This window comes from Notechis scutatus, chromosome 1, assembly GCF_049901735.1.
Source record: "Notechis scutatus isolate UNSWTSFEM ecotype Mainland chromosome 1, rNotScu1.2, whole genome shotgun sequence".
NCBI lineage: Eukaryota > Metazoa > Chordata > Lepidosauria > Squamata > Elapidae > Notechis > Notechis scutatus.
Window position 1 is genome coordinate 108,931,416 of NC_142009.1, and position 24,238 is coordinate 108,955,653.

The 24,238-nt window shown below is 37.2% G+C and overlaps 1 protein-coding gene across 1 annotated transcript in view; it reads right to left on the reverse strand.

Moving 5' to 3' along the window:
* GRIK2 (glutamate ionotropic receptor kainate type subunit 2) overlaps positions 1-24,238 on the reverse strand; it is a 506,307-nt gene that overhangs the window by 100,401 nt on the left and 381,668 nt on the right. The window contains exon 13 of the mRNA XM_026666609.2: positions 20,796-21,013. Within this exon, the coding sequence (XP_026522394.1) occupies positions 20,796-21,013 (218 nt within the window). The remainder of the gene's footprint in view (positions 1-20,795; positions 21,014-24,238) is intronic.

Sequence of the window (24,238 nt, forward strand, 5' to 3'; positions counted from 1 at the left end):
CGCTAAGAACTTTACAGGTGACCCATTGTGGGTCCCTGCCAAGATAACACAAATTACGGGCCCCCATTCCTACCGATTAGAAACCACAGATGGAAGATTGTGGAAACGCCACATCGACCAGCTGCATTCAAGGCTGACAACTACCCCCTCCACGAACTCTGAAATCGAAACCAGAGGGGGAAGGGAAACCGAGGATTTTGAAAACGAACTAACACCTGCTCCAAGACACGCAAACCCACAGTTCGCACAATCAAGCTGAGCATACTCACCTGATGAAGAGGACCCGTGGCAGATGGTCACTTCTCCAGGCAACAGCAGCCGAGCGGGGTCAGCGAGTTCAGAGGACCCAGACGACAGGAATGAGGGTAATGTTGAAGGCATCCCCGAGTCACCTCCAAGGATACCCAGCATAGAAGCCAGGTCACCGTTAAACAATCCACCAGAACCAGAATCCGAGCAAAGGCAGGTTGAACAATGCAAATCAGGTAGACAGGTGCGAAGACCTGCCTACCTGCGCGAATACATCACCCCACCCCTGAGACAGAACCTAGAGGGGAGGGGTGTTCCGAACTAGCAGGCTCGTAAGCCTGCGAACCTGACTGGCCTTTCCAGAAGCAGGCTCGTAATCCTGCACATTTGATTGGTCCGTTAACAGCGGGTCGTGATTGGTCATTCTGGACTGATCTGATTGGCTAGTTAACGGGCTGCCGCGATTGGACGCTCCAAACGCGGCAAACTTAAACCATTGGACACTTTGACAGCAGCCAGCTCTATAAAAGGAGCTGCTGCCGCCATTCTCTTTGCTCTGTTTCCTGAAGTCACAAATAAAGAGTTGGAGTCACTATTCGATGTCTCGTCTCCGTTATTGCGCCCACTCTCCGAGACAGAACAATAGTACTCTTACTTGGTAGGCTATGGGCAACATGTTGACTTGTAAACAGAGATACTGATTTGCATAAAATAGTATACACCTGCTTGGGCAAAATTGAGTCTGGGTCGTGCTTGCAATATGTGCCAAATGTGCCAAAACCTGAATGGTATTATCCTAGATACTTAGCAGGGGATATGGCATGGGTATAACTAAAGCTGAAAATCTATTTTTTTTTCTAACCTGTCCACCTATAATATTACTAGAGGTAAAACAAAATGGATACACAACTCTGCTGGTAAAAAGTTACTGGCAATTATATTATCTATTGTGCAGAATGAGTGTTTGTCAGATGAAATGAAAATGGATGTATATAACAATGAGCCTCTTCCCAGATTGTTCACGGAAGTGACATAAGAGTAAAATGAATTTGCAAGTGCAGTGCAAGTGTGTATAGCCAAAAAGAAGAAGAGATAAAATCAAAAACAAATCATAAATGTTGAGTGAAAAGAAAAGTGAGCAACTTGTGTATGTGTGTGTGCCACTAAATATATATATGAGAGAGAGAGAGAGAGACAGAGAGAGACAGAGACAGAGACAGAGACAGGGACAGAAACAGAGACAGAGACACAGAGAGAGATTTTAAAAAGAGAAAAAATAAGGATTAAACAGCCAAATGTATAAACAAAGGAAGAGCAATAGGGTTTAGAAGAAGGATGAAACTGAGAAATTTGTGGTAAGATATCAGTGATTAAATTCCCCCAAAGAGCAAGGCAATATATGGACATGAGGAAAACAAGCATTATTTGACAGGGAAGAAAAGTATAGAGAAATATAGTGAAAGGTGTTGCTGTGAACATGTTTTAGCCAGGTTCTTGTTACGTTTCCTTTCTTTACATCATTTTATTCACTTTTTACTCTTTTTCTGCGTTTTGTGTCATTTTTGCCTAAATAGGAATGGCATGATGTGCAAATGTCATCAAGCTTTCTTTACTGATGTATGTTTACTTGGGGAGCAGGAAGAAAGGAACATAGAAATATTTGTTTTTAATTTTTTTACAGATTTGAAAGAAATAGGAAATTTACTGTGAATTTATCCTCAGTCTGTCAAATATTATAAAAATAAACAAAAACTATAATATGAATATCATATATTTACTTTGTATACATAAATATATTTATATAACAAATTAACTGCTCATATTTGGTCCTTAATAAATAAACTTTGAATATATGCAAAGCTAAAGAAAACCAAAGCATGTTTCTAACAATTATAAACATGTAAGAGATTGTTCTTGATTTTGTGTCCAAGCAATTCATATTAATGGCATATTAAAATTATGCAATAATTAATGGCATATTAAATTATGTTGGCAACTATATGCTTCCAATTTGCATGGCTCTAATTATAATTCAGAGACAGCAACACATGCTTCTTCAATCAAAATTCATTATGAATATGACACAAAGGATGTTCCTTAGATGTTTGCCAAATATATTTATTTATTTTCAAGCCACTCATCTACTTTGGGAAATACATTAAGATTCAAATTATAATAAAGAAAGTATCTTTCTTTGGGCAAATCTAAAAAGAAACTAGCAGTAGCACAATTTCAGCGCACTCAGCAGATATGCCTTTTTGATGCTTTTTTGCATTATGTTTGTGAATGAAAAATTGTTCTTGTTAGAAAATGCATTGCATTGCATAATGTTAAACTGAAATCCCTTTCTCCATATTAAATAATATTCTGCGATAAAACATCACTTTTAGAAATTCATGTTAGCATTATTATAGTATATGTATGTGTGTGTGTGTGTGTGTGTGTGTGTATGTGTATATATACTGTGTATATATACTGCTTGTGTATATATACTGCTTGCACTGGCACTAAGCCGAAAGCACCAGCCTGAAGATGGCGAGTGGGACCTCGCCGAAACGTTGCCAAGATACTTTGAATCTTACGCGGGAGAGAACCCGAATAACCAAAGATCCACATACAAATACCATGAGAACCTCAGAAAACATATATATATATATATATATATATATATATATATATATATATATATATATATATATATATATATATATATATATACTACAATATACAAATACAAATACATATACATATACATACACACACACACACACACACACACACATATATGTGTGTGTGTGCGTGTGTGTGTGTGTTTTCTGAGGTTCTCGCGGGTATTTGTATGTGGATCTTTGGTTATCTAGGCAATGTTTCGATGAAGTCTCATTCATCATCTTCAGGCTTGTGTCTTCCACTGAGAAGCACAGAGTGGAAGACACAAGCCTGAAGATGATGGTATTCAGCTTTGTTCGGGCATTTTTTCCCACATCATTCTAGTTGTACTTTTAAGGTTATAGCAACGTTTCAGGCAGAATCTCATCTGCCATCATCAGGCTTCTGTATAGTGTTCGTCTGTGAGTCAGACTTTCACATCCGTTTCTGTTTTAAATTTGGTACGAGCCTACTGGTTTTTTCTTCATCCTGATTGGTTGGGAGTCTTAGTCTGTGTTTATTGGTCTTGGAGTTTGCTGTGTTTTGCTTGATTGGTGTTTCTAATATCTTCTGTCTGTTTTGTAGCTTTTTTTGTCTTGATTGGCTGGCAACATTGTGTTTCCTGTATTGGAGGCTTTTAGTGCGGCTTGGCTCCGAGTGCTGTATTAAATTGGCTGCACTAATTTCCTGAGTTTTCTGATGTGATGTCCTGAGCGGGTGGCTGTGATGTAGCATTCTGGGTTTTAGTCTGGCTTCAAGTTTGGGGTCTGGGGTCTGTGTTCTTGGCGTGTGTCATCTTGTTTGGTTTTGGGGTCAGGGGGTGCGACAGCTGGCAAAGCAGCCATGGTCTGTTTTCAGGACATCACATCAGAAAACTCAGGAAATTACACCACAAGAACTCAAGAAGTTGCAACATAGCAAATGACCCAAGATATCATAGCACAAGACCAAGGATACCACAGCAATAAATCTCACAAGGTCATCACACAAACCATTACCCAAGCCGTTACTACACAGGAGGCTAATGGAAAAGAGATCAAAACACAAACGACCCAGGAGATTACAACGCAGGACCCAGGATACCACAACAAAAGAACTCGCAAGCCCATTACACAACCCATTACTCAAGCCGTTAAAACACGAAGGGCTAATGGAAAAAGATCACTACAAAACAAACGACCCAGGAGATTACAGCACAAGATCCAGGATATCTCCACAACAAAACTCACAAGGCCATCACACAGCCCATTATACCAACATCAACTCCATCAACCAATCATGAGGCAGCAGCACAGCCAACCAGCCCAGCACACCAGCCCCCACCCCCAGTATATATAGAGAGATGGCAGCTCTGATCACACACTGCTTGCACTGGCATGAAGCCGAAAGCACCCCACCTGAGGATGGCGAGTGGGACCTTGCCAAAAAATTGCCAAGATACTCTTAATCTTACACGGGAAAAGACCCGAACACACCTAGACCTACATACCTGTACCCGTGAAAATCTACGAAAACAAATATCTATCTATCTATCTATCTATCTATCTATCTATCTATCTATCTATCTATCTATCTATCTATCTATCATCTATCTATCTATCTATACATATTTTATGGTATTCAGCTTTGTTCGGGTATTTTCCCACATCGTTATCATTGTGCTTTTAAAGTAATGTTTCGGCAGAATGTCATCTGCCATCATCAGGCTTCTGTATTGTGTTCTGTATTGTGTTCGACGAACACAATACAGAAGCCTGATGATGGCAGATGAGATTCTGCCGAAACGTTACTTTAAAAGCACAACTATAATGACGTGGGAAAATACCCGAACAAAGCTGAATACCATCCATGTAAATACCCATGAACACTTAAGAAAACATGTATATATGTATATATGTGAAATATCAAGACTAGAAACAATTGTCTTCAAATTCCTGAATAACAATATGTAAGAATATTCTATTCAAGCTACAAAATTGCAGGCCACTTTGGTTCCAGATTTTTTAAAAAATATCTCAAAATGCAGTGGGGAACACTATCTCTTATCTACAACAACTGGCAAAAAAAATCAGCAATTCTGGTAAGAAAAATGAAAAATGCTGTTGCGTTTTAAAGAATTTTAATGTATTTATTATGATGATATTAAATAATTAAGATTTGCCTTCTTGGTTATTGGACCAAAGTTTAAAAGTTGGCTGTCAACTCTTAATACTGCAGATATAATTGAGTGAACTAAGTAATTTGATTTGGGTTTTCCTATGGTTGTGTTGTTTTGGGTTATTATTGATAATATTACCTGCCAATTTTCTGAAAATAATGATACAGCCTTTCTAGTATTTTCTCATTTTCTTCTCAAATTCTTAATATAATTTGGGGAAAGAAAAATAAGTTACAAAGAGGCTATTGCTGTGCTGTATTATTTACCCCAAATCTTTAATTTATCAATTTGTGAAGAATTTTGGATTCCTAGAGCTTCATTTATACTTAAAAATATACATTGCTGTTGAAAAAAAATTAAGAACTGGACCTCCAATATTACCTTTCTCAGGCTCAAAGATTTACTCTTTTGTGACTTAACAGAAAGAATTATTTACTATATTCCCATATGCAAAAAGTTGTCACTTTAAAAATTCAGATAGTTGTATGAAGCTATTGTAACAAACCTGCGTTCTGTTCTCTTGTCCTTTTCTTTATTAATTTCTTCCAATATAAATAGATGATAGAGAGATAGATGATTGATAGATAGATGATAGATACATAGATTGAATAAATTAATTAAAATTTACAAAGGAAAAGTATACAAACACATCTGTTACAACAGATGCATATGGAAGGTTCAGTATAAAATGTATTAGGTAGGGCAGCACTTTCAGAACAACACTTGCTATTTTAATACATTTTTTAAAATGTCAATGCTACCTTAAAGCCAAATTACCTTGTGTTAAATGGGGGGGGGGGGAGACTACTTATTGATCACAACTTATACTTACTTCTTAAAAAAAGAATAAATCATAAGTTTGAAGTTTTACAAAAGCAGAGTATGGAAATGTATGTATATTGTAACGAAAGAAATGAATTAACTATTTATTCTATTGATATGAAAACGAAAGATGTTATGTCTAAACATGAGAGAGAAAAACACATTTAAATTCATGTACACAAAAATTGTCATACAATACCCATGTAAAGATAAATTTTATTTTATTCTGCAGGTTTGTCAATATAGAAATCAATAATTTGTAAATAATCATTATAGCACAATGTTTTAAACTATGCCTTTATCATTCATAAAAAAAATATTTAATATTTTGTGTATACACCAAAAGCTACTAAGATCAATTCAAAATTAAAGTTAAAAAAATATTTTTTGAATGATGAATTAACAAAGCCAAAATGATATGAACCTATCAAAAAACTGGAGGTGTAATTTGCTGCTTGTGATCAGTTTAGAATGCATGATTCTTTCAACTTTTTCTCTCTCTATTTCCATCTAACAGACAAATAGGGGTATCAACAAACCCCATAGATTTCCTACTTTTCTGCCTTCAAAGTTCTGGAAGGCAATTAAATAAGTGAAATCTGTACTTCTGTAGTTTCCATTTTTCAGTGGCTACACATGTAAAAGAAGGACTCACAACAGTTAAATTGTGATGGACTGTTAAAATTGGGGAAATTATGTATAGTAAGAATAGGTATTTTCAGTTGTATGCTAGGCACTGAGTCAGAGATTACATGTATGCACAACACAATGTGTGACTTCTCTCCCCTCAGTTCAAAGAACTGAATTGGCACAGCTCATTGGGAAGTGTGCATTAAAAGCCACTGTCCCCTCCAAACATTTAGCATTTCAGGATCTGCTAATTTTCTGGAACAACCTATTCCTACAAGCCCAATAGTGATATAGTATTTCCAGTATTTTCTACTCTCTTCTCAAAAGTTCTGTATTTTGTACTCAATGGTTGCTAGGGCTTTCATGGAAGAAGTATGGTTTTGTTGACTATAGAACTTAATGTGTAAAGGAGAATACAGTTTTGATTTCTGCATTGAGACAGCATTATAAGGGAAAAAAACCAAACTGGGCAATTACTATACCTTTACTACAGTGTGGTAGTTTCAGCATGATTAAGCTTTGTTATTTCTTCACAAGGTAAAAGGATAAAATCTTCCCTATCAGTCAGGTCTGCCTGTAGGGCATGGTGTTCATCTCGGTTTTTTAGCCAAGAAAGCCATTGATGTGCAAAGACAATGTTCAAAGAGTCATACCTTAAATTATTGAAATGAGATATTTGCTCTAAACATGGCATGGGTAGATTTGCAAGTTACCTTATTACCGTATATACTCGAGTATAAGCCGAGTTTTTCAGCCCATTTTTTGTGCTGAAAAAATCCCCCTCGGCTTATACTCGAGTCAGATTCCCCTCTGAAAAAAAAATGGTGTGGAGCTCCGGAGCTGGGCAGGCGCTTCCCTGCTTCCATGTTTCCTTTGCAACTTTTAAGCATGGGGGTAATCGGAAGCAGAAAAGTTCTTGCATGAGGATATATTTTTTCTTTTTTTAACTGTTTTTAGGGGGGGAAAGACCCACCGTCATGTGAGAATGCTCAGACACGAAATCTATCTGCCCGAAAATAAGTGTGTGTGTGTGTGTGTGGGGATTTTAACAGAGGGAAGATGTAGGGAGAAGGCAAAAGCGACGGAAGATCCTTCACCCGCCCCTAAGGAAGCAGAGGCAGCCAGCAAGGGCAGGCAAGCCCCACTTCACAGACTCTGTCCATCCTCGCTCCCACCCAAAGCCACGTAGTCCCCCAATCGCGCAGCCCAGAATCGCCCTCCCCTCAGGGGGCAGCAACGACGCCCGGTGTTTCCCGAGACAAGAAGCTCCGTTGTGCAATGAAAGCGCCCTGGCTCTAGGCTCGCGGGCTCAGAAAACAACGCGAGCCGAGGTCGCTTCGGCTCCGCTCGGCTTCTCAACATCCGGCACCGCCCTGTTCTATGTGCCGGGCCCGGCAAGTCCGAGCAGCCAGCGCGTGGAGCAGGACGGCGCCGGACATCGTTGGCTGGTGTCCGGCTTTGCTCCGCTTCTCCGATGGTCGGCGCGGCCCTGTTCTTTACTTGGGCAGCCGGGCGCCCGCAGCGTGCCACGGCGGCAACAGGCAGTTCCGCCCGGGCTCCGCTCAGGTGTCCGGCTGGGGCTGTTGGGAGTTGCTGCCGCCGATGCAGCCCCAGTCCCGCGTCGCCTCAGGAAGGGGAAGGCAAAGCGCCTTTTGCCTTCCCTTCCCAAGGCGACGCGGGACTGGGGCGCACCGGCGGCAGCAACTCCCAACAGCCAAGCCGGACACCTGAGCGAGCCCAGCAGAACTGCCTGTTGCCACCGTGGCGCCGCTGCGCTGCCCGCTGCCCAAGTAAAGAACATGGCGGCGCCGGACCATCGAGAAGCGAGCAAAGCCGGAGACCAGCAGCCGCCTCCTCGGCGCAGAAAGCCTCCCCAAACAGCCGGCGGTCTCCTCCTCCTCGGCCACACAGAACAAACAGGCAGAGAATGAGGAGAGCAGCTGGCCAGCCGGGAGAGGCCTCCCGTGCTGCGAAAGAGGCAGCCAACGATGTCCGGCGCCGTCCTGCTCCACGCGCTGGCTGCTCGGACTTGCCAGGCCCGGCACATAGAACAGGGCAGTGCCGGATGTTGGAGAAGCCGAGCGGAGCGGGATCATTAGCTGCCTCTTTTGCAGCACAAGAAGCCTCCCAGGCAGAGAAGGAGGAGAGCAGCTGGCCAGCCGGGGGAGGCCTCCTGTGCTGCGAAAGAGGCAGCCAATGATGTCCGGCGCCGACCTGCTCCACGCGCTGACTGCTCGGACTTTGGGTGGGTGGGTGGGTGGGAGTGAGGACGGACGGAGTCTGTGCAGCGGGGCTTGCCTACCCTTGCTGGCTGCCTCTGCTTCCTTAGGGGCGGGAAGGGGGCTCATCTGGACCAAGGGTGAGTCTCCCCTCAGTTTCCCCTGAAGGATCTTCCGTCGCTTTTGCCTTCTCCCTACATCTCCGCTCAGGTGTCGGGCTGGGGCTGTCGGGAGTTGCTGCTGCCAGTGCGGCTCCGGTCCCGCGTTGCCTTGGGAAGGGTGGGGCAAAACCAGGAGCCGCTGAGCCTGAGCCTCCAGTGCCACTGCTGCTGTTGCAAAGTGCTGCCGTGGCTCTTCCTTTTTGCCTTTCCCTTCCCGAGGCGACGCGGGACTGGGGCCGCGCTGGCGGTAGCGACTCCTGACTCAGGGGGCCTCCGAGGGAGGGGAAGAGAGTGACTCCTGCCTCCCGCTGTCATCATCATCTTCTTCTTTTGGGTTAGTGAATCAATTAAACCTTTCATGATAGTGAGATCGTTTCCCAAATTAATTATTTTTATTTTTGAAATTTACCATTAGCTGCTGCATTTCCCACCCTCGGCTTATACTCGAGTCAATAAGTTTTCCCAATTTTTTGTGTAAAATTAGGTGCCTCGGCTTATATTCGGGTCGACTTATACTTGAGTATATACGGTAGTTTCTGTTTCTTCAACATCTGTAAACCTAGGCCACTGAATATTGATTGGCTTAGTTTGGACTAAAATTGAAATTATTCTGAAATTTAGGAAGTCGCCTATAAGCAAAGACTTTTATATTCTTTTATTAATAATAATGGCTATGCCATTTTGACTATTTTTTTAAATGTACAAGTTCTGATGCTCCTGATGTGAAGTGGTATCATTTCAATTCATTAGTTTCTGGAATATTAATGTTCAGTCTTGATATTCCCAATCTGATATCATCAATTTCACCTCAGTTTATGATATTTATTTATTTATTTCTACATTTCTATACTGCCCCCACCCAAGTGACACTGGGTGGGTATTAAGACATTCCATTTACAAATGCTAATCTGTATCTTTTCAGCATCCAATCTTCCTTTTGCCTCTGGCCATATCAACTATGGTAATACTATGAAGGCTTATTGAGTACTGGACAGTGCAAACTGGCCTACAAGAAAGACCAAATAAAGAACAGAAAAGAAACATGGAAAGGCAAAATACTACATGACCAGCACATAAAAAGTAGCAGGCAATGCAGATAACTTTAAAACTCCCAGAGTTTTAAAGGAGCTGGCAGAGATCATCTCAGAACCACTGCACTATATCTTTCAAAATCCTGGAGCACCAGGGAACTACCAGAGGACTAGAAAAGACCTGATGTGGTTCCATCTTCAAAAAAGGGGGGAAAAAACAGACCCAGGAAACTATAGACCAATCAGCCTAACATCAATACCTGGGAAGATACTGGAAAAGATAATAAAAAAACAGATATGCCAACATCTAGAAACAAGTAAAGTAATAATTAGCAGTCAGCACGGGTTTGTTAAAAACAAATCATGCCAAACCAATCTTATTTCATTCTTCAACATAGTGTCTAAATTAGTAGACCAGCAAAATACTGTGGACATAATATATTTAGATTTCAGCAAGGCATTCGACAAAGGAGACCACAACCTATTTCTTGGTAAGCTAGAAAAAAGTGGAATAGTTAGCACCACCACTAGATGGACTTGCAACTGGCTGAAAAACTGTACTCAGTGAGTAGTCCTTAATGGCTCTAAGTCTACATAAAGGGAAGTAAGCAGTGGGGTGCTGTCTTAGGCCCAGTACTCTTCAATATCTTCATTAACGACTTAGATGAGGGAATAGAAGGGGAACTTACCAAATTTACAGATGATACTAAGCTGGCAGGAATAGTTAACACCCAAGAAGATAGGCTCAAGATCCAGATGGATCTTGACAGACTAGAACACTGGGCTGTATCTAACAAAATGAAATTCAATGTAGAGAAAAGTAAAGTCCTACACTTAGACAAGAAAAACCAAAAGTACATATATAGACTGGGTGAAACAAGGCTCAATAGCAGTAACTGTGAAAGGGATCTTTAGTGGACAACCAGCTAAATATGAGCCAGCAGTGTGCAGCAGTAGCCAAAAAAGCTAATGCAATCCTAAATTGCATTAACAGAGGGATTCAATCGAGATCAAGTGAGGTACTAATACCACTCTATAAAGCCTTAGTAAGACCACACCTAGAATACTGCATCCAGTTTTGGTCACCACATTATAAAAAAGATGTTGAGACTCTAGAAAAAATACAGAGAAGAGCAACCAGGATGATTAGGGGACTGGAGACTAAAACATATGAAGAATGGTTACAGGAACTGGGCATGGCTAGTCTAGTGAAGAGAAGGACCAGGGGAGACATGATAGAAGTCTTCCAATATTTCCAATATTTGAGGAGCTGCTACAGGGGACAAGCTATTTTCTAAAGTGCCTGTAGGCCAGACAAGGAGTAATGGATGGAAACTGAACAAGGAGAGATTTAACCTGGAAATAAGAAGAAACTTTCTGACAGAAAACCTTGCCCTTGGAAGTTGTGGGAGTACCATCACTTGAGACTTTCAAGAAGTGATTGGACTGCCATTTGTCAGAAATGGTATAGGGTCTCCCGCTTGGGCAGAGGGTTGGACTAGATTACCTACAAGGTCCCTTCCAATTCTGATTATCTGGTATAACAAGACCTGGCAACATCTAAGAGCAAGAAAGTTGAAGAAAAAAAGGGGGGCTAATTGCACAAGACCACACCTTTAAAAAAAATGTGTACAAAGCTGGAATTGATGAATAGCAAATGCCACCTCTGCAAAGACCTAGAAACCTAGTTATCTTCTGCAGGAAGATCTACAAGTATGGCATGAAAAGTAACAACAATGCTGCACTGGAATATCTGCAAGATATGTAATTTGCCTGCAAGAAAGAATTGGTGGGACTACCCAAAAAAGAATAAGTAATAGCAAACAAAGAAGTGAAATGCTCTGGGATTTTATAATTCAAACAGACAAGCACCTGACATATAACTCTACAGATTTAACAGTCCAACCTTATCCAAAGTTGTTTTGAAACGCAAAAAGTATTGGACAGTACCTGGATACAGCAGAATAGAATTGGAGAAAAATCACAAAATACAAAGACCACAAATAGAAACACTGTGAGTTTGGCAAAATAAAGCAAAAATTGTGCCAATAGTGATAGGTGGGTGCATCACCTGAACACCATCAGCCTTACAAAAGCATCATTGGTCAATCGCAAAAAGGCAACTTTATTTGGAACAGCTTATATCCTGTGACAATACAACATTAAATAACAACACTTGCCTATCCCAGGTTTCAGTAAGTGGGGAAAATGCCAAATCTAGTCTAAGTATCTGGCTGGCTATCTGATAAAACAAAATAATAACAAAACATCTTTATTATCACCCTTATTATTTGTCAATGCTATTATCCTCTTTCATTAATTTTCAAGGAAAAGAAAACATCTTGGCTAACAAACAGCAAAAATTGCTAATAAAATTTCATATTTCCTTTATATAGATGACTTGAAGCTTTATGGATAATCAGAAATCCAATCTGGTCATCAACAAACACTATAAGGATTTTTAGCACTCAAATAACAATGGATTTTGGCCTAGAGAAATGTGTCACAATAGCAACAAAGTAGGATAAAATTATGAACAGTAATAGAACTGAAATGTTGAGTAGCCAAACGATCAGGAGCCATCAGGATGATGCCTATAAGTATCTATGCAGTTTACAATTGGATAAAACCAAATATGGACAAATTGAAAATGTGATTAGTAAAGAATACATCCAAATGATTAGAAAATTGCTAAAGGCAAAACTGAACAGTGGAAAGACTATCAAAGTCATCAATGCCTAAACTATATATGTGATACAATACATTACTGGAATTATTAACTAGACACAATCTGAACTGGACAGTTTTTTTTTTTTTTTAAAAGCAAGAAAACTGATGACTATTTACTATGCATTACAACCCCATAAAGATATGCAGAAAGGGAGGTAGAGGTTTACTTCAGGTTAAATAAATTACCAAAGAAGAAAAGTATACATTGGCTGATTATGTAAAAGATAGCCAAGAACAAGAATTGATGCAAACTAAAATTGGAACTTGATAAATGTATAGGAAACAAAAAGTGACTATTTAAATCACATAATAAAAACACAGAATGTTGACAAGAAAAAGCATTACAAGGTCAATTTCTGCAAAAGACAGAGGAAAAATGTATAAGCCCTGGTACAGGCTTATAACTGGAATATTTTAAAAGAAAGAAAGAAATTAAAGATTTGACTTTGCTGCTCAAAAAAAAACCTATTTGAACAACGCAATTAAGGCCTGATTTTTTTAAAAAAATCATCAAATGAGTCAAAGTGCAGATCATGCAAAGAAGCAGAATAAACAATACATCATATATTCAGCTTGTGTAAGAAGATCACAGAAATGGATTATAAACAACATAATGCAATACCCAAAATTATTCAATGGAATGTCACATCTACTGTAAAGCTTCTCATGTAACGTTAATGAAAAATTGTTGGCAATGTAGAGTTGATTTAGTAGTCAAAAATCATCAGGTAAAATTATTGTGGGATTTCCAAATATAAACTGGTGAAGTCCTGATTTAATTGAAAAAAGATCCTGTGGATAATCAGTGTGGCAATATCAGGAGATCAGTAGAACAGGAGACAAAGAATTGGAGAAGATCATAAAATTTTGAGATATGAAAATTGAAAGAGTATGGCATAAACCAGTCATGGGAGTCCTAGGACAGTATCTTGGATAGCACTTAGAAAATATGTGCATTAACAAAATTTCCATCTGGCAATCACATAAGGCCACACCCCTTGTATCTGCACAAATATAAGGGCAACACGTAATGATCTCATATGAAGTACTCAATGCCAGCTAAAGAACTGGGAGTTGTGATTTCACATTTTGTGTAAAATAATAATCCATGCTACTCGTATTTCCCTCTGCACCTTAGCAGCTTTTTGTGTACCTTTTTACTTATGGGATTGAAAACAATCAAGCCATAAAGCCAGACATAATAAAATAAAATAGTAGAACTCTTACAAACTTTAGAAAATCAGTGAGCATAATATGTTAGGTATCTTATATGCAAACTGGGAAGAGAATCTGAAAAGGTTTCTGACCCTGGATATTAATATCTACATACTGTACAGTTGATTCAATTATTTCTTTAAAATTGAAAAAGAAAACTGATAGTGATTATGCTACATCAATTAAGAAATGAGACAAAATTTCTTAAACAACAATTAAAATGACTTTTTGTGAGAACATAATAGATAATTTATCTAATTAATATGTATATACTATTAACTCCATTAGATAAATAATATGACACAATTAAGTGAACACAGTATATGAAACAACTGAATTTCATTCTAGCACATTGTTAATCAACTACAAATGAATGAATAATATTCTTGAAGATGTTCCTAACCCACAACAATTGCATTAATTGAATATTTATAAAATACGTAGATCACACAAATGGATAGATAATGCCCTAGAAGGCAAATTTATTAAAGAAGCACTGTAGACTAAAAATTAGAATAATATTTAAATGAGACAAGAGTAAATTATTCAGTTCAGAAAAAAGCAAATACAGATAGTCCTTGATTTATGACTATAATTCAGACAAGAATTTCTATTGCTAAACAAAGCACTTTGTTAAGTGAATTGTGCCTAATCGTACAATCTTTTTTGCCATGGATATTAAGCAAATTACTGTAGTTAAGTGAATCATTTGGTTTTTAAGGTAAATCCAGCATCCCCCATTGACTTTGTTTGTCAGAAACCAATTGTGAAGGTCACAAATGACAATAACATAACCCCAATAACATAACCCCGCAACATCATCAGTACATGCCAGTTGCCAAGCATCTGAATTCTGATCATGTGACTGTGGGAATGTTGCAAGAGCCATAACTGTGAGGTAACTTCAAACAGTTATTTAAAAATGGCTGTAAGTTGGGAACCTATTATTCAGGTATGGAATGGTGATGATTGGACTGATACCCCACATAACATGGCCTTCAAAGGTTACACAAAACTGTAGCCTACACCAATAATACTTTCTAAATTATGGAGAACAATAATTTCACTATAGTGTACTTTGATTAGATCCTATTCAGAAGAACTAAATCAGGCCTGTCAAAGTGGTGCCCTTGGGCCATGCCCACTCCAGTTCTGCAAAGGCAAAAACCATTGTGATACATCATGATACATCATAAGACATGATCAAGCTTGAGACGCATAATCTAAGTATATGTCCAATTCTGGAATACACATTTAAAGAAGGATTAATACAGGATGAATCCTGTACCTACAACATATATAAAGAAAGGTAGCAGGATTATCCAAAGATCAAAAAGGAAACACTAGGGAAATTTCACTTTTAGCCTCCAGAAAAAAAGAAATCACCTGTCTTAGTTCAGGACACAAAATAGGTACAGAAAAATACAGAAAGGCAGATTCAGAATAGGAATTTCCTAAAATTCAGGAAATTATTGAGAAAGGATTTCTTTCTCTCTCTCTCTCTCTCTCTTTTTTTTTTTTTGCTTAATTATTTAAGCAGAAGCGTCACTGGGATTCCTGCACTGGGGGTGGGAGAGAAGTTGAACTCAGATGCTGAAATGGCCCCTGACAACACTGTCATTTTCCTTCCTTCCTTCCTTCCTTCCTTCCTTCCTTCCTTCCTTCCTTCCTTCCTTCCTTCCTTCCTTCCTTCCTTCCTCTAATAGTATTGGAGTATAAGCAGGTTTACTTTTCCAATGAATGGATACAATTCAAGAGAAGAGTATAATTTTCACAAAGTTTTAAATGATTAATATTGCTTAACAAAATTAATAAAAGACCACCTTATTCTTGACAATAATTTTTCCCATGTTGAGGAGGGCATTTGCTCAGTCTGCAATGGGTTCAATGTTTATTGATGAAAAGTAATGCCAGTTAATGTATTTGTGGAAGCAGAGCTACTGAAGATATTTTCTGTCTTCTACTTTTATGTAAGATTTATGCTGATCCTAGAAAAAAAATGTTGCTTCATTTTATTTACCAAGGAAATAATTTTTCAATATTGCAGTTGATTATCAACTTTTTGGCAGTTGAAAAGACTTTTGTCACTTGCCAAGTTTGTTGTTGCTGCAAAAAAGTTGCATACAGATTTTGACCAACATAAAAAGGATGAAAAGTGAAAAATCCTTAAAGTTTTATTTTATAATTTATTTGTATTTTTTCATATAACGTATTACAGTATGTTAGATGTTCTTATATTGTGATCACTAATTAAATGATGTGCAAGATTTAAGAAATCCTTTATACAGTGATGAGATTGGAATAATTTAACAACCGGTTCTCTGGCTGGGTAGGCATGTGACTGGGTGGGTGACATCACTCATCATACCCAGCCCCTCCTCCTGGCCACTCACCTCAAAGACAGAGGTAGGATTCATCCATTTGGGGCTAATCTCACCACTGGCTGGCCCTGCCCCTGCCCGTTTTCAGCCTATTTTTGGCCACTTTTGGGCAGTTTTCAGGCCATTTCTTTGGGCAGTTTTCAGGCCATTTTGGGGACTGTTTTCAACTTGGCTTAAAAACAACCCAAAAATGGCCTAAAAACAGCACAGAAGATGGCTTAAAAATGGCCCAAAAATGGCCAGAAAGTGGCCTGAAAGTGGCCCAAAAAACCAGGCTGAAAAATGAGTGGGGGCAGGGACAGCCATTGGTAGGATTTGCCAATTCGCCGAACTGCACAGAATCTTAACTACCAGTTAACCCGAACCAATGCAAACCAGCATCACCCCACCTCTGCATCCATCCATCCATCCAACCATCCAACCATCCATCCATCCATCCATCCATCCATCCATCCATCCATCCATCCATCCATCCATCCATCTATCTATCTATCTATCTATCTATCTATCTATCTATCTATCTATCTACCTACCTACCTATCCATGAGCCACGGTGGCATAGTCATTAGAGTGCAGTACTGCAGGCTACTTCTGCTGACTGCCAGCTGATTGGAATTTGGCAGTTCAAATCTCACCAGGCTCAAGGTTGACTCAACCTTCCATCCTTTTGAGGTGGGTAAAATGAGGACCCAAATTGTTGGGGGTAATAGGCTGACTCTAACCATATTAGAGAGTGATGTAAAGCACTGTAAAATGGTATATAAGTCTAAGTACTAGTGCTAGTGCTATCCATCCATCTAGCTATCTTCTATCTATCTGTCTGTCTGTCTGTCTGTCTGTCTGTCTGTCTGTCTGTCTGTCTGTCTGTCTATCTATCTATCTATCTATCTATCTATCTATCTATCTATCTATCTATCTATCTATCTATCTATCTATCTATCCCTATTTGGCTATATCTATCTATCTATCTATCTATCTATCTATCTATCTATCTATCTATCTATCTATCTATCTATCTATCTATCTATCTATCTATCTATCATCTACAAAAGAAATTACTAAGATTCAGAGCAGCAGCTATAATGTCACATGGCTTTTGACAGACCCTGTTATTATTGAGGTTTCATATTTTCATCTAACCCAAAGAATGAAGTTATTTGCACTATGTTATGTTAGAATCAGGCAGTTTTGCTTAGTTTTTATTTATTTTTTATCTTTCTCTAATAGGAGACACTCATAACCAGCCTACTGCTATCTTTCTTATGCCATGTCAATAAGGAGTGAACTTTCATTTTTAGGACCAAATATTCCTCATATAATTGGATTGCAAATATTAATGCGATAACTCAAGCAGCTTCTGACATCTGCTTAATTGTGCTACATAAATAAAATTAGAAAAAGTAATATGTGTAGAAAAGAAAAAAAAAAACCTTTTTGAATGGAAAGACTAAGTCAGTCCTGACATTAATTATAAATTCCTGAATGATCATATTCAGAGACATCGTGTTTCAGAATTTTTAACATGTAACTTGCCTTATAATTTTGCACCTTCATCTAATGGGAAAAAATAAGCTTGAAAGCAGCAGCCCCTATTTTCTAAGGAAACTAATTTTGGCAGGTATCTACTTTTCACTCCATTGCATATGGAATAATTTGAGCCACATATTGAACGTATGTTTTACTGAACTACACAATAATTTAACATATACTTTTGTTATTCTAATTATCAAATAAAAATTAATTCTAACTCTAGTATAAAATAAATTAATATTAATTAAAATTGTATCCTCCAAGTTTCCATCTTTGGATATAAAATACGTTCAACTGCAATCTTACACCATATTTGCACCACTTACTGCTTCAGACAGGAAGGCAGTGCAGAGAGTGGTGACAATGGCAGAAAAGATCACTGGCAGTTCACTTCCTTCTTTCCAGGACATAGCACATAAGAAATGCTTGAGCAGAGTCTGCAGGATTGTCTGGGACATTATACATCCTCTTCACGACCTTGTTTTCCTTGTTACCTTCTGAGAGAAGGCTTCGTGGTATCCAAAGCAGAACATCCAAATTCAGTCCATCAACCTTGAGAACTCTCAAGTTTTCTCTTTCCACTATGTATTCAAAATGGGCAGTGATTAATATATATGTGTATGGGTGCAGGTATATATTTATGTATGTATATAATGTGTGTATATGAGTGTTATGTATGGGTAGTTATATACTTTCTCTTGAGTGTAGGCAACCAATTTCATTTTTAATGTAGGCCAGTAAAAAATGACAATAAAAGTTATCATCTTATTTTATCTTATCATCTTATATCTTATTTTATCTTATCCCAGCTCAGTCCAGCCCAGCCCATATCATCCCGTCCCCTCTCCTCTCCTCTCCTCTTATTATCTTATCTGCTTTCTTATGTGGTAATAGATGCTACAGGGTTAAACTTTTAATATGTATGCATAAAAAGCAATTATTTGGAAGAAATAAAATTAAAAAAATATTGTAAAGAAGACTCTGGGAACAGAAAAGAAGCAATGAATAGCATCAGACAAGAAAAAGAAAAAGACCCTGCTTTTTAAGAGTTTAGGAGGAAGAGTGGTACCAATAATTGGACACTGATACATTGTTTTTCCTCTCAGACATACATTCAGATAAAATAGATGATTGATGTTCTTTACAAGATCAAAATAAATATGACAGTAAATTAAAGCCCTCTACTCTTCTTTGGTAAAGGAGAATCAATTATCTGTGTCATCTATATTCTCTGGGAGGTTAATCATATGGTCTCTTTAAAGACAAAAAAAAAAAGAGAGTTCTTCAAACATTCCCCTATTCATGTTCTGACAGCTTCAATGCTCTAACTATTACGGCAGCTATAATTGATTAGTTCCTACTAAATAAGAGTATTTTTCCCTTCATAAAATTTTCATTAAGATGCTATGTACATCTTCTGCAAAACAACCCACAAGTAAAAGCATTTCTCATTCTTTTTGGGTAGTGAAATATTAATTAGTTTTAATTTCTAGAGTAAATTGAATTTCCACCAGAGCTTGGTTTATGTTTACTTAACTCTTGTGGTATCAGCAGAAATATCTAAATTATTCATAAACTGAGACAAAATTCAGTCAAATTATTAGGTCACCAGAATAATAATTAATTTTGAAAGTTATTACCTATTTTGCAAATATCAGGATAACCATAGGTCATAAGTACACAAATATATATGCAATTAACAGTAGCATAAATCTATCAATTGTTTTCTTAAACTTTTTATATAAGCTGCGTTATATTATTTCCCACATGCTATTATGTTTCTTTTAATCAAAGAGACCAACAAAATCAGCTGTTCCCAGTTCCCCAGAGGCAGTGTATTTAAATCCATTTGAAAATATTAACAGTTTTCCCTGAGAAGTGAATGACCAACACATATTTTATTCACCATAGCAGCTTATTCACCTTTAGTGCAACTAAATGTTTGTTCCTTCAGAAATGAAAGGATGATGCCGACACTATTGTAGTCCACAAGCAGGAAAATAAATGAAACTGAAATAAAAACTGTTTGTTCAAATGAGTAGCTATAAAGAAGTTTTAGGATATAGTAGCAGCTTGTTCTGTTATAGTTCACTTCCCATACATACACACGCATACAAAGTTAGGAGCAACCTTGATCTTATTTTTGAAGTCTACTTCCATTAACAGTACAACTTCACAGGAACAGCAAGTGAGCAAGCTGAGAATGATGAAAACTTCCAACCTCATGCTTCTGGGGTTTGTTGCTTCTATGACGTTGTTGAGAATGTGTATTTATATCTGTATTTCTCAACTATTTATTGAATTCATGAGAAAGGTTCTAAAAATGCTAAAAACATCACAAAAGTCAGATCGATCAGACCCTAATAAATGTATTCATGCTGACAAAAAAAAGTATTATTGCTTTTTATTTTATTTTTTTAATGGGAAAGGGGTATTATCTAGCACCCCAGTCCAGATCAGTCCAGATCAGGCTCACACAAATTTGACATATGAGGCTGAATACTGGATTCTAACTGGAAACTTATTCAAGGTCTAATGAAATTGAATATATATAAGAACAGGGTTTACCAATAAGGTGATTCCGATATTGTATTATTTAGTAATTTATGCCAAGTATAATGCAAACAAGGATATCACTTTGCTACTGCCTTAGTACATCAGAAACATATTGGTCAAATGTCAAACCAATATCTGATGTTTCTAAGTAATAAAATAGTATATGTTTATTCATCGGTAAATATATGTTACACTAAAAGAGAATCCAGCAGAAGTATCCTTTGTCCTGCTTTTTTTATTAGTCCCTTGATGAAAAAGTCAGGATAAACATGTTAACAACAACTATCAGTTCAAAAGTAAATTATATTAAATGTATCCTACATTTTCAAATATGCCAAAAAAAACCACCTGATTTAAAAAATAATCTAAATGAAGAAATGGCTTTCCTGCTTGCTAATTTGATGAGTAGAAGTAAGAAAATATAGGGTTCCCCCCCTCTTGTTAATCAATTTTAAGGGTCCTACCTTAAAAAAGGTCATGGTTGCTCCATCTTCAATGGTTCCATATTCTATTTTTGTTTGCTTTGCTAAGTCATCTGCTGAGTCAATGGGGGATTCCATCCGTTCCACTGTCAGAAAGGCGGCTAGATTAGCAGTGTACGAGGAAATGATGATAAGTGTGAAAAACCACCAAATGCCTCCCACTATCCTAGTGGAGAGGGCTTTGGGCATGAGCTCGGAACCTAATGAAAACCAGGGGAAAAGGATGAATCCAGAGTATTAACAATAGATCTCACTGTTCGAATTCAGGGTTTTATTATCAAGGAAACAGGGATTCACTGAGCCAATAAGAATGAAATAAACCTGCAGCTTAACTGACACATATGAAGATGACAAACAATGAAAAAACATATGATGTCACACCCACAGGTAAACATACATACATACATAAATGAGAGAATATATATATATATATATATATATATATATATATATATATATATATATATATATATATATATATATATATATATATATATTCTTAAGTTTTCACGGTACTTACATGTATGGCATTCGGCTTTGTTGGGTGTTTTCCCACGTCATTGTAGTTGTTCTTTTAAAGTTGTAGCAGCGTTTCAGCAGAATCTCATCTGCCATCATCAGGCTTCTTTATAGTGTGTATACTATAATAGTATATTATTGAACAGAAGCCTGATGATGGCAGATGAGATTCTGCCAAACGTTGCTACAACTTTAAAAGCACAACTATAATGACATGGGTAAATACCGAATAAAGCTGAATTCCATACATGTTAGTACCCGTGAAAACAAGAAAAATATATATATATATATATATATGTATATATATTCTCTCATATATGAATATATATATATATATATATATATATATATATATATATATATACACACACACACACACACACACACACACACACACACTCAATCATTCACTCACTCTCTTATACACACTCACACACACAAACCCCTCAAAGTATTTTTTGAAACAAATTGCAAGATTGTGGAACACAAGTTATAGCAATGGGAGACCTAAATGAATATTTGGCTATCATAATCTAGCATATAAAAAATGACAGATAAAGCAGTAATGAAAAACAATCATTGACATGAGTCATAAAAGAGAAAGTTTCTATTTAGCTTAAAAACAAATAATAACCTTGATCCTGTCAGTTAAAATTTGCAGAAGCTGTTCAAAGCATTTATGAGCTAAATAATTTGCTCATAAAATGTTTAACTTCCATAACAAATAAGATGCTATCTCAAACTCTAAGAAATAATAGAATTAATGATGGAGGAGGAAGTATCAGGAAAACTCTGATACAAAGAAACATACAAGAAATCTGAATATATCATGGAATCATATAAAAATCATCATAATGGAGCTAGATGTTACAAGTCAATAATAAAATGAAATGTCTCCCATTTCTATACATAGCTTCAGACTTCAAAGTAAATAGAAATGGATACGCTATATATCCCATTTACTTCAAAAGCAATGTAAATATTACTATTGTGCTTATTTTAAAACAAGTCAGACTATACATAAATTGCTGGAGTTGCCTGCTCATGACCATTAAAATAGAGGGATTTTGGTAATATCTTCATTATTCCAAATTACAATTTAATAATAATAGAAAAGGCTAAAATCAGTAGCCTTTACATTCCTTTAATTTGCCAAATGTGTGTGTGTGTGTGTGTGTGTGTGTGTGTGTGTATATATATATATATATATATATATATATATATATATATATATATATATATATATATATATATATATATATATATATATTGCAATTGACATGCATGAAATTCTTGATGGAAAATTGAGTAACTTGAACAAATATATATAAACATATGCATTTTCCCATAATGGGAAAAATATTTTTGCAAGGTGTAGATGCAACAAATGGTAATTGTGAGTAAAGTTTTAGAAATGTAAATTAATTAGGCAGGGATTGGTTTTATTTATTTTTTAATCAGATAAAATGAAACGCAGGGAAGATGGACTATTTTATTCCTGATCAATTATAACATTCCTATTCATTCAACCAAGGAACTCCTCCAACAAAGAAGTGAAACTCATCTTCCAGTGAAGGGAACTTTTACCAAACTCAACATCAAGTATGGACTTGTGAGAAAAAATAACTTTTGTTTTTGAAAGAGAGAGACGTGATATCCTAAACAAACTATTTGATCCAAAAGAGCCCATCTGACCCTGCAGTTCATCATACCCTTGTGATTTCGGAACAAAATGAACAAAAGAAAAGGAAGAAAGAAAAAAACAAAAAAAAAGCTGATAGCCTTGGACATGACAGCCAACTCCAGCACCAGACTTTGCCTAGAATTCTGCAGGGAAAAAAGTAAAAAAGTACCTTTCAGATGTAGTCGCTCCTATCCCCTGTCAGTCAGACACTTAAACAATAAAACACTAATAGTGCCAAATAAGCCCAAGAGCTTATACTATTTTCTTTAAAACAGACACTTAGAAAAGTCAAACAAGATTTGGAAGAAAAGAACATAGATATGTTTGCCATTCTTGCCCCAATTACCACAAGTTCGTATCTTACCAAGGATATAAAGAGGGTGCCACCAAAGCCTGTAAAACAGAGCCTGGTTAGGGGCTGACTGTCATGTACCCAAGGTAACGTCATGTCCAGCACTATATCCCACAATTTCCTGGGAGTAAGGGAACCAGGCAAGGAATGTATGAGTTTCCTCTATCATGTAGCCTCCAGCATTTGGTTCCTTGGTCAGTGCATTAGAAACAAGATAGTTACAAGTAGACTTTTGGTTTTGTTAAGCATAGGGTGGTCTCTTTCTATGAAGACTGATTTCTGAAACCATTTCCATCGATTTACACAAAAAGTGACTTAGTTTGTCTTATGTTGGGAGATTTTGTTTTTCCATGTTAAAACAACAATAGATAAGGTATTGTTGCAAAAAAAAGGGGGGGTCCACAATAACCATTTCTGCTGCGATCCATGCATAATTAGTTAGTAGAATTCAATTTATCCCTACACATCATAAGTAAATTAAAGTCCATTGGTTTAAATTGAGTCATTTTAAAATAGAATTATTCCTGAATTTTAGTGAAATTGAGATTATTTTATTATAGATTTCATTTAATCTAAATTATTTATTTAGTTAAAGAATGACTATTCTTCAGTCAGAATGAATTGGGGGGCATTTTATAGTTAGAGCAAGGGTCTTCAAACTTGGCAAGTTTAAGACTTGTGGATTTCAACTCCCAGAATTCCTGAGCTAACATGACTGGAGGAGGAATTCTGGGAGTTGAAATCCACAAATCTTAAAGCCGTCAAGTTTGAAGACCCCTGAGTTAGAGGGCTACACATTGTTTTAAATGGCATGTGGTGGCATCACTCTCAAAGAGAGAAGTGGACATAGAACAAAATTTAAATTTGATT